This window comes from Lissotriton helveticus, chromosome 1_1 (genome assembly GCF_964261635.1).
Source record: "Lissotriton helveticus chromosome 1_1, aLisHel1.1, whole genome shotgun sequence".
NCBI lineage: Eukaryota > Metazoa > Chordata > Amphibia > Caudata > Salamandridae > Lissotriton > Lissotriton helveticus.
Window position 1 is genome coordinate 694,256,174 of NC_136057.1, and position 18,531 is coordinate 694,274,704.

At 43.9% G+C, this 18,531-nt stretch overlaps 1 protein-coding gene across 2 annotated transcripts in view; it reads right to left on the reverse strand.

Annotated features, from left to right (window-relative positions):
* Positions 1-18,531, reverse strand: part of TMTC2 (transmembrane O-mannosyltransferase targeting cadherins 2) — a 728,331-nt gene that overhangs the window by 362,395 nt on the left and 347,405 nt on the right. For both annotated transcript variants that reach the window (XM_078674225.1, XM_078674226.1), the window contains exon 3: positions 12,814-13,642. In XM_078674225.1, coding sequence (XP_078530351.1) covers positions 12,814-13,642 — 829 coding nt within the window. The remainder of the gene's footprint in view (positions 1-12,813; positions 13,643-18,531) is intronic.

Here is an 18,531-nt window from a genome sequence, read left to right on the forward strand (position 1 = left end):
TAAGACAGATGATGGGATTACCACCGATCACAGGCCATCACAAATGTGGCACTTGCCTCTGCTGCGAATTGACCGTCGAGGGATCCCTCTTCCAACATCGTGGGATATCATGGAAACACGACAGTTTCAGCAACTGTAGAACTAAATATGTCATATATGGCATTACCTGTCCGTGTGGGCTACTTTACATCGGAAAAACTAATCAGGAAATTCGGACACGAATCACACAACATAAATCCAGAATAAAAAATGGGATCGACACTGCCCCATTAGTTAACCATTGGAAACGTTGTAAACACTTGCTCAGTGACCTCAAATGGACTGTGATCTCACGTGTTGAAAAAGATGCACGAGGAGGAGACATGGAGCTAAAATTATCCAAAAGGGAAGCTCACTTAATTGTAAAATTTGACACAGCAGTAAAAGGACTTAATGAGATTTCAGAGATATATAAGCTTTAATTTAGGAGTTATAATGTCATACAATGAATCTATAGGACGCTACACATGCGCAATCTATACCACACCAGGAAATGCCCTCTCGGCCCGTCTCTGTTCCACGCATGCGCATTAGCGTGACATATATTGAGCAGCCCTGCAAGTTTCCCTACTCTCCACGCATGCGCGGGAGAACAGTGCTACAGGGGACGCCGATTCATTGAGATCAACGGAGCTTTATGCCGGTAAGCCTGAACAGGACTGGGTTGTTTGTTAAATATGCCCACAGTAAACTGGTGCATGGAATAAACGAGCCTTTCGTTCTTTCCTTTCAAACAGAGGCCGTTTTTTCGGAAGAAATTGATTGAATTCTGTACTCGTACTGTCCTTGTTCAAGGACGCATTTGACCATAACCGGCTGGTAAGCACTCTACAACCCCGTTTTGGTTTGGTCTATGAGCCTTGTACTCGATCACGCCACACTAAAATGAACGTTGCTCTGTTACAGGCCCCCTACTTGAACTTGCAACACTACAAGATACCGTTAAGGTAAACTTTTTTCTGGAACATGGCAAACCCCATTTTGTTGTGTGTTTTTCAGCTCACTCATACAGTCCTTTGCATGTTGTTCTTTTCATCACACAGGTTTTACTCCTTCCCTGGATACTTTCCATAGTGGTAAGCAGAAAGCTCCTTGGGTGATAATGCTGTAGAGCGTTCTTGATATTTTATTATAATAGTTTTGTAGATCCACACGATAGAATTCTTTTTCTCTCTTTTTCTTTAGAATGACTTGGCCCTGACGAAAATCCCGGCTAAAAACCCTGGGATTTGAAACGCGTAGGCCGTTCCATGCTCAGTGTCTGCTTTCCTTTTATAGGTTTTGTCCTTTAGTGTGAATACAGTGTCACATTACTGGCGTACAAAAAATTGCTGTATATATTTCAATTTGATATTTGATTTCTCTGATTCATTTGGAATTATACTTGTAAATATTATTGTGTATATAATTGTATAGACTGCAGCAGACCTAATACATTACATGATTATTTATCTTTTATTTAATCGTGTATGTATTTGCTTTTGTATGTTTTTCATGTATGAATGGTAAGGTATGATTGTGATACGACTGACTTTGGTATGTTTGTTGAATTTTTTTAAAAATTTATTCCCCCTTCTTTTGTCCGCATTGTATTTAGTGTATGTAAAAGTGTTGCTTTTGTTCTAAATGTATATGACTAATACAAATATACCCCTGTGTTTTTTGGACTAAGACAATCTAATAAAAGGCTACTTATAAGCACTTCCCAGCTTGGATAAACGTTCTTTGCTCTGGTGGCAAAACCTTTGTCAAACAGTATCAGTATAGGCATTTGTTTTTTGTTGATTCATGATCTGACGAGGGCACAGGTCAATCCATAACTACTGGAAAAAATAGTTGACCTTCTTGTATAAAGAGGTTACTGTGACCTAATCATCATACCCTAGTTTACTGTATGTCTTATGCATTTGATTCAGAGAAGGATTTTGCTCAGAAGTGGTGTTAGTGTTGATGTCACACTGACTGGTCAAATAATTGAGAATCTAAGCAGGATTTGCAATACATTTCCATACAAACTTTTACATATCTATCCTACCATCTATTGTATTCCATTTTTATGTAGTGTCACTATGTTTTTTTATTTACTCCACACGTATCTCCTGTTATTGCTGCTGTGATGTCTCTATAAAGTACGGATATCCTCGGGTCTAGTTCGAGCTATATAAAATTAGATAAATAAATCAATACAATTCCCAAACATTCAGAAACTATTCAGTTTCATTGTATTTGCTAAACTCCATCTGCCTGGAGGGTGGGTGGAGGTGGCGTCTCCCTTTGCTGACCAGTTGTGGCATGAAATTCTTAGAATCTTTTACATGGGGAAAAATACATTAACGACAAATAAGACATTTCATAAATGAAAGGACAGTGTTACAGGCCTTAGAATGCTGTAAATAATGTCCAAATATGAGTGGTCGGGAGCAGTTCACCTTTTGTTCTCTATATGGTTTATTTGCTTATCTGAATAATCCCATTTGTAAAAATGTGGTGCTTATATTCTTTTTGCTAAACTGTATTTTTATTTTTCCTCACTCAAAAATAAAAAAATAATAAATTGAAATCTGCAAATAGTATTTTAAGACACAGTTCCAATTGCTTGTTTGGCGGCACAGCAATTTTGTTGGGGAGGGTCTACGCAATACAGACGGTGCCAGCGGTCTTCAATGCACTGTGGATCTTAACTATGCAATGATGTTTTGTGGTTGGGTAAGGGGCCAGTCTTTTGTGCTGCCCACACTTCATAAGGGCGAGCGGGTTTTTATTTCCTTTGTGGACCATACACCAACTTTAAGAGGGAGCCAGCAGGTGCAATGCCATGGAAAGACTGACGAGATAAGCCCCCCACCCCCCGTACCCTGCAGCAGGCACATGCCAGCATTGCCGACAGTATTTGGTTTCTCTTGTACAGGCAGGGGGATTTTCAGACTGGTCTGTGTTCTCAAGCAAGCACCCCAAGGTGCACGCATGTGTTTCCACAAACGTGCAACTGTGGCTCACAAAACACATGCTAACTACCTTATTTCCAATAATTTTGAGTTTTTTGGCAGAACAATCCAATTTGTTTCAAACTAAGGTTTCCCAAATGTACTGCAGATACTCGAAGATCAGAAACGATAGTTAAATGCATTCACACACAATTCAGCCATGAACCGGCGCTCATAGTGCTACATATTCTGGAGGGTAACAATTTACAGTCTGTCAGTGCAGTAATGTATGGCAGATGTGAGGCCGCACTCCGGAAAGACAATATAACTGCACGGTAAATATGTCAGCCGTATGAAATTACTGCCGCTCGGTCCAACAATAGAAATTGTATTAGTAAAATGTGTTATTGTATCCTGCCATTCGGTTGCTGTACTTCTTTTTGGTACTCTATTTCGTAACATACAAACATAAAAAAAACTCCACACAAACGCCCTTCACACAAGGTATAACTAGATTGTGCTTATAGATTGTACTTTATTTTTAGCAGAGAATAGGAGTGGATAATCAACAAAGGAGCTCCATCACAAATGTTGCATTTTGAAGCCACAGTCTCTGTAGCTGTGTCAGCATGAAGGGGCGGTATACTTTTACCCCCGACGAGGCGTTGAATATACCAGGAAAGTCGTCTGGTCTCATTGCAAGGTAAAGAAAAGCTCTATTTTTAACGGTGAAGACAAAATAAAAAAATAGTAGGGCGAGTCTGAAGGGGGGCTTAGGCTTGGGCCTGGTACTTCTTGGCCAGATTTTGTTTTCAAAACTCTTTGCTTGCTTTTCCCTGAAAGGATATAACGAGAGGGAGAGGAATTTGTTTCTTTTATCACTTGCCAAACCGCCACCTTCTATCATCTTCTCCTTCGTATTCGAGAGTCTCAACTTTTTTAAAAATTATTATTACAATTGGCTCATGTGTAGGTTGAAGGCCCTCCCGATCCTGACTTTTGCTCCTCTTCCTACGCTGAGGAAGGGAAGAGCGGGGTCGTGGCAGGAAAATAGTGTGGCTTCTAAGAAATCGAATCAAACAGGAATCGTTGTCTTCCACCTCCAGAAGATGATACATGCTCTGAACATTTTACTGGGCATCGACCAGACTCAGAGTTTTGATCCTGCAAAGCTTCACTTCCACGTAAGAACCAGTATGGGGGAAGTGTCCTCTTCACTTCTCTCAGATTCCTGCTTCTGAACCTTTATGACAAGGTCTCATCTTGCTCTCTTCTCTCTGAAACCCATCACACACCTGAAGTAGGAACATAGACCTCTATAATCATCATGTGAAAGCAAATACAATGCAAAGGAGCACAGCAACTAACACAATTCCAAAACATACACAACCGGTGCATGTACAAGACTGCTAATATTTAGGGCGTATAAATAAAAGATCAGGAAAGGTTGAAAGTGGAGATTAAATGGGAGGTACTCTCAACATGGTGAGTAAACACAAAAGCCACTATGAAAGGTCTATGTAAGTAATATAGTAGTATTACAGAACCTTTGGACAGGTGCAAAAACATGAGTAATCCATGATTTCCCATTTTATGATGGTGTCATATGGAATGAGGCATTTTACTCCAGACCATATCAAAGAAAGCTTTTTGCACTAGAGGAAAATGGAGAAAAAGGATTGCGCAACATCTCCTAACCAAATGTAGTACTTTTTAGTTCGTAAAGTTTTTACATTTGCAGTGGACTTTTCACCAAAATAATAATGGCAATTTACAGCCATATTAAAAAAAAAAAAAAACAAGGTTATGTTCAAAATAGATATAACTGCTTCTGCCTCAACTTTAGTCCCATCTCTGCATTTGGAAAGTAAAGGAAATGCATCGTCATACTTCCTTTTATATTAAACATTGGATACAATTAATTCAGTTGATATTTGCATGGGAGCAACAAGCGGTTTGCTCCATTCAATACTGCAAAAGTATCAGAATGGTGTAAATATATTTTCTAGTTGTTCAGCAAGGGCAAAGTTTCAGGTTCAGTTTCTAAGCATGTGGCTTTTAAGTAGTGAAAAGTCCAGAAGCCACAAAGGTTCAGAACATTCGAAGTGGTAGAATAGAAACAGAAAAGACTAGAACGCGGGGTATGTAACTGATACCTTTGTTTCCTGAGGAGGCAGAAACAAGATCTGACGAGTGAACAGTAGCAAGAAACTTGAGCATGGTTCAGGTATAATTAGGAGTGAAAAGTAGGAAGGAACTGTGGCAAGAAGGCAGGGAATAGCTGGGGGAGTGTAGGTTGGAATCTATGGAGATGCACAACGGATATGGTTCATAAACAAACAGCATACAGGCATTTCTTTAAAAAAAAGTGCGAGTGTATATGCAATTGACAACAGTAGGGTGATGAAAAGCTGGCAGATTTAAGAACAGGTTTGACTGATCAGGAGAATGGTCAAACCATCAGCATAGTGGATGACCCAAGGGGCTAAAAATAAGAGTATCTGGGAAACAGTTTGGGAAAATATTTAAGCGAGAACGGACACCAGGTAAGGTTTATCCGTTCTCTCATTCCAGCTCATGCAAGCCTTTACTAAAAAAATAGAATATTTCACCTAGCTAGTGGGCTCGTCAGCTCCTTCAGACAATGCCTTATTTAGCTAAGAGTTCTTTTGCTATTGGCTTCCAACATTGTAGCACATCTGGTATCAGCAACAGGAGTATTTTAATCTAACCGATATTCTATTGGTTGTTTGGCGTATTCTTCCACCTCCACAGGGACTGCATGCGGGACGATTTTACACTTGAAATGTATGGTCCAGCATAACACAGTTGATCGTTTTCTGACCAATACAGTTCCTCATCACACATTCAGTACCTTAATGCTCCTCTCCCTGCTATCAAGCCTGCTACTTCCTTTCAATGCACCTGCCAGCTCAGATGTATTCGCTGCTCAATTACTTCTCTCCTGCCAGGATGCCACCCAGATAGAGCACACTGCCAGCATCTCTTCTCCCCCGCCGCAGGGATGGCACCCATGGTGGCTCTATAACCCTTCTGCAGGGACACTGCTCACACCCATCAGCATGCCCAATGGTGTATCTGTTCTGCCATACAGTTACTGTTAAACACGCCCAGTGGCTTCTTTCAACTGCATATAAACATTAACGAATCCAATGGGTTTGGCTTGTTACTCACAAAGCAAAACAGACTCATTCATTTTGCCAATGCTTGCTTTTGTGCAAAGGAGTTTATGATGGAGGAATGTGGTCAGATTCAATTGGCAATCCGTGAATGACTAAGTTAACTGTTCAAAACATCACCAGCATGATCTTAGAAAGAAAATCACTGTGACACCAAAGAAGAGGAGAGAGGGGTTTGCCGCTATAGGCAAATTGGCATTTTATTTTGTTCTACCACAAACCAAACACAGCGGCAAGGTTTGTTGCTTGCATTGCCAAGCTGGCACATTTCGTGACTAGCTGGTCATAATACCATATGTTTGCACAGATTCCTCACTTTATGACTGTAACCAGGTGCCAGACTGGACCCAGAAACGTCTCTCAGAGCAATATCTCCCCTTCCAGGTGGTACCATCAGTTTCATCAATGGACTAATCTGTAATGTGTGATGCAATATAATAGTTTATAAAGTGCTGAGAGAGCATTAAAACAGCATAGGAAATGTTTGCATACCTTCGCATCTTAAATGCGCCGAGACACCCTCGGGTATTTGTGCGCAATAAAAATCCCAAAAACAAACAAACATAAACTACAACACAAACTCAACAGGCAAGGAGGGATGGCAGTGAGGAATCTAAGGGAAGATTTAGTATCACCAGAAATATCATTACAAAGGGTAAGTAACTTTTTTTCTTATGGGTACTTGCCACAGATCCCTCACTTTATGAACGAGTCCCAAAGGAATAAACTGTAGGAGGTGGGATTGACCAGTGCAGATCAACCAAGGAACTCATGCAACCAAAGACGACTTCTGCAAAGAATGTGGTTTAGGTAGGCACATGAAGGCAGTCGATGCAGTCAAGTAACCTTTCACAGTGGTGACCTCTGAACCCTGCTGCACATAGCACAGCGCAAAACATCAGAAAGACAAGACTGGAAAGGGTTCAAACTTTCTGACTCGTATCAAGTAAACTATGGTTAGCAGCCCAGAAACAAATTTTGAAGTAGGTTTCCTGATAGCTAAAATGAAAGTCACTTCTGTAGGTAAAGAGAAGGCTTCTAATTACAATCGCTCAACCTCCTTGTACGTAGCCGTAAGGTCAGAGGCATTGGGGTTGTGGAGCAGTAGGGGATCCAACCGTACTGATTCATAAGCAGGTCCCGCTGTGTGTGGAAAAGGGGAGCAAATTAGTGTTGAGCTTGCTCTTGCATACTCTGCAGGGCTTTCGACAAAAGTGGGTGCGTGTAAAAGTGGAACCCATGACCAGTTAAATCTGAAGGTGTCACCAAGAGAATTATTTGTAGGGGAGTACAATGATGACACACATCAGAGTCATCAGAAAAAGTGCAGCGCTTGAGCATCCCAATCAATATAGGATTATATCTGTTGCCTCGGGATGGAGTTCCTACTTGTGGTGAGATGATTTAGCACAATAAAGAGAGTAAAATCCCAAGCCCTAAACTGTAAATCCACTCCTTTCATAGCACCCTTATTCAGCAATGCAAGAACCTCCGCCTCCAAGATTGAGGTGTGTGCTGGACAGCACGCCGTAGCAGAAGCAGGGCAGTCGAGGGAACAGGAAAGGAGCTGGTGTTGGAGGGGAGGCTGGGGGCAGAGGGGTGATTGAGTAGAGTCAGAGGTTTTATAAAGGCATATCCAGCAAAAAATGGTGCACACTGCTGGCAACCCTTAGGTTCACCAAGGATCCAAAAATGGTGTCAGCGCTGCTGAATAGTCTGAAACAGCAAAGTTTAATTGTCTAATTGTCAAATCGTCTTCACTTTCTTACTCTCTATTGGATTCGATCAGTCAACTTTTAAGGTAGGGAGATGGTACCAAATTCGGCATCGGTGACAAGCGGCAATGAAAGGCACATAAAATGGAACATTGGTTGTGTGTTTCCTTGGAAGTAGTGACAAAGCCTAAGGAGGCAGGTGGTCTCTGGGTCAGAGTCTACGGAAATCGCTGTACCAGCTAAATCGGACCCAAACATGGGGGTGGATAAGAATGCGAAGGGCCTGTCCTGAAAATCTTAAACATATACAAACTAAAGACATCAACCTAACCAGGGTCGGCAAACGGAGGGAGAAATCTGGTTTAATCTTTATGAAGACGGGAATTGGCTCCAAAGGGGAGGACGAGCCAGGCATCATGAAAATGTACTGCCGAGACTCCAGACTGTCAAAGCAACACAAGCGTTTTCTCGACAAGGAAGAAGACTTCTTATGACCTTTCTTGTGCTGATTCTGAGATTACCAGAGGAACAATCCCAGATCAGGAGATTTACCTAAAGGAGGGAAAATGTAACGGTTTGGGTTCTCGCTGCCTGCCAGAGTTAAAGAAAAAGACCATCCGCTTCTCTATGGCATTTGAGTGCATTAAAGGACAATAGTCAGAGGCTGAGCGATTGTAGGTACATCCAAGAGCCACATACAGATGCCATGAAAATCTAATAAGACATCTTTCTACGTGATCAACATGGTTTAAACCTAAGAACCTTAGAAGGTCATATCTGACTTTTAGGTATTCCTGAGCCTCCAACTCAAACTGAAGACAATTCTTTTTAAAAAAAAATTATTTATTTATAAAATGCGACATTCATCTGAATGGATATCACAGCGCTAAAGGAAAGCTCTCTTGGGTGAGAATATTCGGTGGGGAGGAGAGTTTGGTAGATAATCAGGCTTTGGGTAATAAATGTGTTTTCAGCTTTTTCCTAAATAATTAATGACAATCAATGAGTCGAAGTTCGGTTAGGGCTCTGAATCAGTTTTGCGAGTCACTATAAACAGGTATTGGGTTAAAAACAAGAACCTGACTGCTGAAGGTTTCCAGGAAAGTTTTACAGGAACATCTGACATCAAAAGAGGGCATTGGAATCAATGCTGTCAACAGTGACAGGGTTTTAATAGGAACAATTTATGCTAAACCTAGGCAGCCCCTACATTTTAACTTCAACTTCTTTTCAAGGCAATTGTCCTACCTACATCAATGATTCCCAACATATTTTAAAGGTGGAGGCGTATGGATACAAACCAATGCATGGCAAGTTAATGTATAAAACATAAGGTGCTCATCAACTTAAACCCCCTTCAAAACACCATGGATGTTACAATAATGCACTACAAGGAAGGTCTGCACACAACTACTTTATCCTGCTTTGAGACTTCCACTGCATGACCTACTTAACTTAATCTAGTAATGGTTTGAGGAATCAATCTATTGTTTATTTCAACATGTGCATTAAGGTGGCTCTCAACACAAGCAAATCCAATCAAGACACCCTCAGGTTTCATGTATTAAAATATAATTACCAAAAAAACAAGAGAAGCACACTTAATTAACTTTGTCTTTAACAAGATTGAGGTAGCACACTGATACATAACTCATCACTACTACAGAGAATGCTTCATCACCAACAACTATGAAGACTAAGCTCCTGAAAGAAAAGTATTATAAAATACCAAAAGAATGAAGACTCCTCCACCTTTCTTTGTGTAGAAATGTCATGGTAAACCAAATCACCCTGACATGATGTCTGAGGCGTGTCAGTACTTTCTACAGTCCGAATAAACATTTACAGCTGAACACTAAACCACTTTAATAAGCAGGTTTGAATTTTAATCACAGATGTGCTCTAGCAGTACCGAAAGAAATGTGGAAGCAGAAACACTAGTGAATATAACTTGTTAGGGATATGCAATAGGACCTGCATCGTATGGTTCCTATCTATTTGCCTTAAGACTTTAACAAAACACCAAACAACTTTCAGAACCAACAATGTAGAAGTCTCTTCTACAAAGACAGATTCAACTTGTAAATTGACCAAATAGGTATAAACATCAACCTGAGCACACTAAAGAAGGTACCCTATGTTGAAAATGGCAATGTATATGCACATAAGCGGCGTTCATTTGTGTTCACTGTACCCCTTGTTGTAAGCAGAACGGATATCGCTAAACACTGACTGTGTTATCCCGCCAGCATAGACCCATGCACACACGTACACGACAGCCATTTTAGGCACCATGGCCTCTCTGCCCATTTGTTCCCGGCACCCCTCCCCGCGCGCACTGCTCATGCATCGGCCACAAGACCCTCTCCCTCTGCGTGACCCTGCTCTAGAAGTAACCCTCCTGCTTGACCCACACCCCCCATTTCCTCCCGAGAACACCCTTCCCCTCAGCTGACGACCCCCCCCCCCCGGCTGCACTTGGCCTCTCGACCCGGTCCCAAGTCCTAAGACCAAGCCTCGTGAATGTACACCCCCCCCCCTTTTCCTGCCCAGCATAACAAAACCGTGATACACCAGCCGAAGTGCCCGATCTTATCGCCTGTCCAACCTTTGATTTGATCATCCCCTCCTGCCCTCGTGTCCTGTAGGAATGTCCGGCTGAGAGATCACAATCTCTTGTTACATTCAGGAGGGGAGGATGACATCTGATCGACTGGTATGGGAATAGGCCTGAAGCTGGGATTCCAAGCATGTTTTTTCCTACTTCAAAGTGTCTTTATTGTAATAAGGAATGTTTGTGCATCATAAACATGTGTATAAAAGACGAAGCCTCAGAGAAACTGTGGTGGTGGGAGGAGAGAGCACCTCCTGAAGACACTATGCGAGTGTCCGAAATGACAGGCTCTCCTCATGAGAAATAAAACTCTGTTCTTGTTTTCCTGCTTCCAGCGCCCGTCTCTTTATTTGGTAATTGTTCAAGATGGGAACTAAGAGGCGTCCTGCGCCAGCAGCCTGGGCATCAGGTGCGAGATGGGCTGACTTTTCCACACCCTATGCCCCACCTTCCCAGGAAGATCTCGATTTACAAGGATTACATAATTTTGAAACTAAACCACCATAACAAAAATGTATGTTGGGCTCTCAAAAAAGAAGCTGATCCATGACCAGCAGCAAGTATAAAACACATTTGTAGTTTCTAATCATCTGACCAAATATACCCACTGTCGTAATAGCACTTCGTATAGCTCCAGTGAAATGGGAGGAAGCAGTATTAGACCCTCTGCCCCAAATACAAAGTCGTGCTGCAGAAAAGGCCTGGAACACGATTGCAAATAAGGAACGGTTTGCCATGAAAGATCCCACAAAGACTCTGGCACATGGTGCACACACTCTTAAAAGAAAATACAAAAAAGCAGACACAATGACAACACGGATATCTTATCTGAACTGCTCCAATTTAGGGCCTGTACATTTTTAATTCCTGATCAACTTTCACTAACTACTCAAACAACCTTACTTGTGCTCAGCTTCCAACCGGGCTTCCTGCACCCGCTTTACACCTAGGATCTTCACCCAGTACTTCTCTGGACAAGTTTAAAGGTGCCCTGAAGATTCCCAGATGTGTTTAAGAGCATTATATAATTAAAGTTAGGATACATATACAAATGACTGCTGACTTTGTAAGTGTGCCTATTCACTCAAGCTTTATGAATATCTCAGGAGTACATTACAGACCAGATATTTACTGGTATATATTTTGATATTTCTCACAGGGGGTGACATCAGCTCCTGGAAGCTGGAATAACCTGGTTAAACACATCTGGTGAGCACTGTTGCCTCAGGTATGTAACTTTCCAACTGTGTCACAGCCAAATGCCTGGGAAATCAAGAAACTATATTTTGTTACGTCAACATATGATGGATTATAAGCACATTAGACAGCATGAAAGCAAAGAGATAAGGGGATATCTGAGACAATAACGGTGATCAAAATTAGAATACAGAGAAAACAGATGTTAATTGTCACCCATACAAAACAACAGTAATGACGAAATCGGGTGTCTCTTGGGCCTTAACACTGCAATAATTGGCAACAGGTACGACAACACAGAACTACAGTGGATGTTATGAAAGCACACATTGTATGCAGAGACTGTATGCAGACATTACATGCACAGATAGAAACAAAGGAGTGGTGTGGTTTGGCCATATTACTGGTATGTCAAGTTTATCTTTTCCTAAAACCGTCTGGGAAGCATAACCACCATTAACGTCAACATCCAAAAGTGGATACTGCGGGAACAGTTTGTTTTTTTCTTCACCGGATATTCACTCGAAATAAAAATAAATAAAAAAACGTCAAAAGCAAAACAATACAAAAATCAGAAGTGAGACCAGAAAATGCGTATGTAAAAAACAGGAATAAAACCACCAGAAACATTCTATTGTAGAAAAACTCTATGCTTACTTGATAAGAATTCTTTTCATGAGCGACTGACTTGCCCTGAACGTGAATGCTGGTTTAGCAGGGGGTTGGAGTGACGGCTTTTTATATATTTACATAAAAATTCACAATTTGATTTTGCCAATTGGGGAGGGACAGCTGGCTAAAGCACTTCAAAAAATACCTGCATACACACTGGTGGCTGCTTCTTGGTGAAATGCAAGAGCTGGGAGGGCAGTGGCGGCAGGCGGCAGTCCTGTTGACCAATCAGGTCCTAAGCACCTCTACAAATACTGCATATTCAAGCAATGGCGGCTGTGTTAAGCGGGAGACTCTTATTAATCGGGTAAATGAAGGAAACTGTAGCCATTAGGACCAAGCATTTTTCATAAAAACCACACACACGGAGTTCTGGCCAGGGTTCGCATTACGTCAGCAGTGCATGCATATGAAGAATAAACATTGAGAATGTTTATAAAGCTTGATTTTACCTTTAGCTGGATTCACTTTTATTCCTGACCGGTACAGCATTTCTTCATTCTGCCAGTCACCATTGCGGACAACAGTCTTCAGCCCATAGAAAAAAATTAAAGCAGCTGTGGCGTACAAAATGAAGTGCTTGAGAAAGTGCTTCTGGGCTTTAACGTAGAGGGCTCGAATACCCACAGTGATAAGAAGGCAGAACCCCATACTGGGAATATATAGCACACGCTCTGCTATCACAAAGCCGACGTAGAAAAATAGGTTTGTGGCGGGTACAAAAGGGACTATTAACAAGGACAAGGAAAAAACAACAATATGCTCCGATGAGGGAAGCTGTGGTCTGTGGGTCACATGGTTTTTTGTGCCATTTTCTACATTTGGAACAAAGCTTGGTTTGAGCTCCTGGCTCTTCTGCTCCAGGTCTGAGTGGCAGCTGTGCCCATTAGTATGCTGCTTGCCATTTGTGAAGGCTTTCCCATTGCAGGCTGCCTCTGGACCGGATCTCTTCAGGCTCATGTAGACGAGGAGGAGGAGTCCAGCATAGAAGGCCACAGTGTGAAGGTTCCTCAAGTCACCAAGTGTTCTGAGGAGAGGCACTGCATCCATGGACCAATCGAAGCTGAGGGTGTCTGGACAAAGCAACAACCACAGATTCTTCCCTGGCAAGTGCAGGAAAGTCAGCATGCGCGCGAGAAGGCTGTCCGCGTCTGCAGCTGGGTTGTCAGAGTTTGAGAAGCTTGGTGGCTTGTTGCCCATCCAGTACAAGCGGGCACCCAGCAAGGTGGCACCCCAGACAGTAAGCAGGCCGATGCTGAAGAAAAGAGATGCATTCTTCCGCTGAAATAAAAAAAAAAAGGAAGAACTCTTAATGGAGAAAAACTTGTGATATGCAGTTACACAGACATCAAGATTCTATGTGCATTAAAAAGTAGCAAGGGCAGGAGACGATCACTCATTTTCATTCAATTCTGTGTTCCAAGGTGGCAAGGAGCAAAACTAGCACAGAAAAAATACAAACACTTCATTCAATAGTCTGCCTCAATTTGGAAAGTGCTGCTCAAGTCTTGTCCGTTATGAGAGCACTGTAAGGCATCACCGTGGAACTGTCATTGCATGCCAAGTGGTTTTGTGAGATACAGTGGCAGAGTGGAACACATATCTCTGCAGACGAAGATCCTGACAGTACCTTCTACAAAACATGGCATGGAAAGCCAATTTCCACCTCTTCTACATTCACTAAATTGTGCAACTGGTATTTTTGGTGTTAAAAGTTTGTAAATGCAGTGCTTGACCCATGACTATCTTCCACCAAGCCCCTTCTGTTTTTTGTGTATTATGTAATGCTGCCGCTCAGACAATTTTCCAGGTTTTTCATAACAATTTTAACTCCTTTATTTCCCTTCTAACAATCAATCTCGAGTGGAGAAGGAGAATGTGAGAATAAGCGTAACCAACCGCCAGGCGGTGTCAATCATGCAGGGGAGCCTTTAGGTAAACACGGGCCAATCTTTGAATTGTTCCTGAAATGTAACATTCAAGCAGGTTGCTACAGTTCTATTCTGGATAGAGAATGTTTGGGGTATTTTGGTACAACTCCCTCTGGGTAATCCTCTCCAGTTTACATCCATTACAAGTAACAGGCAGCCAGTATAGGCTTGCAAGTACTGGGGATACAGAGGCACACATATGGGTAGCGATAGCTACGGGGACTTCAGTATGGACCAGATTGTAACTCTAGTAAATTCCACTCAGGGTTTTTTTGTTGAAAATGATCTGATTAGCTTTAATAAGCTTGGTGTGGTACGTAACTGACGATGTAACCACATTCACTAGGTGCCCTGATAACTCCAAATTAAAAAAAAAAAAACTACGTTTTCCGCAACTAGAAAAGAGTCTTGCTAACTTGATGTGTTTACATACTCCTGTTAACTGTTAAATCTGATGGCCATTAATTATAAAAGCTCTATTTTGCCTCGTGTGACGCAAGCTCTTTATTTCTCTTTCAGAGTTGAATCTCTTCAAATGGGTTGTATGATAGAACCACGAGTGGATAAACCACGTGTGCCTCTACTACGCAACCTAAACAACAAAGGAGTCTTAACCACGCATTCCTTTACCACGCATGCCTGCACAGTGTAATTTAGTGGTAAAGGCATGAATGGTAAAGGGGTATGCGTGGCTAAATTTGAGACCCCTCCTCCCCCGCCCTAAGCTACAAACTCCCCTCCGACCCCCTCCCGCCCTGAGGTCCAAATACCCCTTCCCCCTCTCAACCCTCACGTAGTCCCTAACCTAACTACCTCAACCCCTTCCCACCCCCTTGCGCTGTCCCTACAACTACCCTAATCCCTTCCACTGCCCTTCAGCACACCTCTATTTTAAATAACGACCCCGCCCTCACCTAAGCCCTAAAAACGACCCCAACTGCCCATTACCCTCCCCGTGCCCGGAGGCCTTAAACCCTGTCCCTTAACCTGACCTAGCCCAGGCTTACAAACAACCCCGCCTTCCCACAAGCCCTAAAAACTACCACGACTCCCCATTCCGCTCCCCCTGCCCTGAAGCCTAATACCCTTATCCCTAATAAAATATACAACCCCTAACCCCCCAGCCCTGAAAACTACCTCCACTCCCAGGTCTGAAAACTACCCCGACCCCCCCAGCCCTGAAAACTAGATCCAACCCCTGCAGCCAGGATAACTTCCCCTGAGCCCTGAAAACTTCTCCTGACCCCCAAAAACTACCCACAACTCCCCCAGCCTTGAAAACGAGCCTGAACCCCCCCGCCCTGAAAAACTACCCACGACCCAGCCCTGATAACTACCCCTGACACGCCCCCAGCCCTGAAAACTACCCCTGACCCACCACATCCCTGAAAACTACCCCTGACCCACCACATCCCTCAAAACAACCCGACCCACCCCACAAAATAAGCCCGACCCACCCCCTAACCCACCAAACTACCCCGTACCACCTCCTGCCCACAAAACTACCCGACTCACCACCCAGCCTACAAACCTACCCCGACTCACCCCCAGCCAAAAAAACAACCTGACCCAGCCCATAAAACTACCCGATCCACCCGGCCTACTAAACTACAACAAACCAACACCCAACCCACCTCCCAGTTCAGAACTACATCCAGCCACACTTACCTTACCGCTTCCTGCGAGGTCTTCTTGCTTCTGTCCGAAGCAGCCAGAAGCTAGACCGCAGATTGCCTTAACCACGCAAATGCATGGTTAGGGCATATGCGTGGTAGAGCTTGCGGAATCTGACCACAAGTGGTTTAGACCATGGTTTCCCCTTCAAACGCACTCTAAATGCGAACCTTGTTTATTGGAAAGTTGTTTAACCGCAGGCGCGCTAGCGGTTTTCCCGCTGCGCGCTGCTTTTTTAAAAACACCGTGTTACATGATGAGCTCAGCTCGTCATCAGCGTTCGAGCGCCGTCGCTCATGACGAGCTCAGCTCGTCATGAGCGCGGAAGGGGTTAAATGCAAAGGGAGTATTGTCGATGTCATTAAGAAATTAAAGCAAAACTAATAGAGCAGAGCAGCCACTGACATCTATAAACAGTAGTGGGGATAATCATTATACAGGAGGCACTCCCAAGGCCATTTGTCACGGATCTGTTCAATAGCTGCCCAGATTCACTTGTTATGCTATGAAGAAAAGGTGTAACCAACTCCACCGCTGCAACCGACAGGCCAACCACCTCGTTCTGCATACTGAGGACACAGAGGCTGGTTGGAAGTATAAAACTGAGGTTTATGATACATCTTATTCTGGACATTCGACACAGCCACTTCAGGGATTCTAATTGGAAACCCAGTCCCCCAGGCAATCCATGAAGATCCATGTATTCCAAAAGTCAGACGTACCTTTCCAGGACCTTAAATAAAAACGGAATATTGGAGATAGATCTCTAGTTGCTACTTGTACAAGAACTGAGTGATGTTTTTTTTCCAGTCTGGATGTAATCTAAGCTTATTTCAAGAAATCTGTAAACAGCCTGTTGAAAACAAACTAGTCATTACGTTCGTCTATAGAAACAGTACATCTTCCCTACATTCACTAAGACTGATCTGCACAGATTTCCCTCAAAGAACAGTACAACGCTTGTATAGCTTTTCTAGTGTTATCTATTGACAAATACCTAAACTGAAACTATTTACAATGAAGTCTACCCAAGTACGCCTCATTTCTTCCCCTACACTAAGCGTCTGCACCAGGTAGACTTTCTAATTGATTGATACCAGAAAAAAGTGTTCAAAATATTGTTTACAAAAATATTGCCCTATAGAAGCTAACATAAAATGAACATCCAACAAGATTATACTACTATGAACAATATTTAGCACAAAATATTTTTTTCAATCAATCATAACACTTGTATAGCACACTACTCACCCGGAAGGGTCTCAAGGCGCTTGGGGGAAGGGGGCCGCTACTGCTCGAACAGCCAGGTCTTGAGTTGTCTCCTGAAGGCGAGGTGGTCCTGGGTCAGCCGAAGGTGGATGGGGAGGGAGTTCCATGTCTTGGCCGCCAGGTAGAGAAGGATCTGCCTCCGGCGGTGGCTCTTCGGATGCGTGGTACGGCAGCGAGGGCGAGGCTAGTACACCGTAGCTGGCGGGTGGGCGTGTAGAAGGTCAGGCGGTCGTTGAGGTACTTGGGGCCCAGGTCATGGAGAGACTTGTGTGCGTGGGTGAGGAGCCTGAACGTGATCCTCTTGTTGACGGGGAGCCAGTGCAGGTCCTTCAGGTGGCCGGAGATGTGGCTGCGTCGGGGGATGTCCAGGATGAGTCGGGCGGAGGCGTTCTGGATGCGTTGGAGTCTATTCTATAGCTTGGCTGTGGTTCCGGCGTAGAGGGTGTTTCCGTAGTCCAGTCGGCTGGTGACGAGGGCCTGGGTGACTGTCTTCCTGGTTTCGGTCGGGATCCATCGGAAGATCTTGCTAAGCATGCGAAGGGTGTGGAAGCACGATGAGGAGACGGCGTTGACTTGTCTGGTCATCGAGAGGGAGGGGTCCAGGATGAAGCCCAGGTTGCGTGCGTGGTCTGTTGGCTTGGGGGCAGTGCCCAGGGCTGGGGGCCACCAGGAGTCGTCCCAGGCGGAGGGCGATGGTCCCAGGATGAGGACTTCCGTCTTGTCTGAGTTCAGTTTCAGGCGGCTGTTCTTCATCCATTCAGCGCCGTCTCTCATCCCTTCGTGTAGGCTGGTTCTGGCGGTGTCGGGGTCTCTGGTGAGGGAGAGGATCAGCTGGGTGTCGTCGGCGTAGGAGATGATGTTGAGGATGTGTTGGCGTGCGATAGCAGCAAGAGGTCTCATGTAGACGTTGAAGAGGGTGGGGCTGAGTGATGATCCTTGCGGGACGCCGCAGATGACTTCGGTGGCCTCGAATCGAAACGGGGGGAGGCGGACTCTCTGTGTTCTTCCGGCGAGGAACGAGATGATCCACTCCAGTGCCTTCTCTTGGATGCCGATGTTGCTGAGGCGTTGGACTAGGGTGCGGTGGCAGACGGTGTCGAACGCTGCAGAGAGGTCCAGGAGGATGAGTGCCGCTGTTTCCCCGTTGTCGAGCAGGGCTCGGATGTCGTCAGTGGCTGCGATGAGGGCGGTCTCGGTGCTGTGGTTGGCTCTGAAACCGGACTATCTAATGTCATTTACTGAACAGTAGTGCCTTCTTACACTACAGCATTGACTCAAGCTGTACAAGAATGGCAG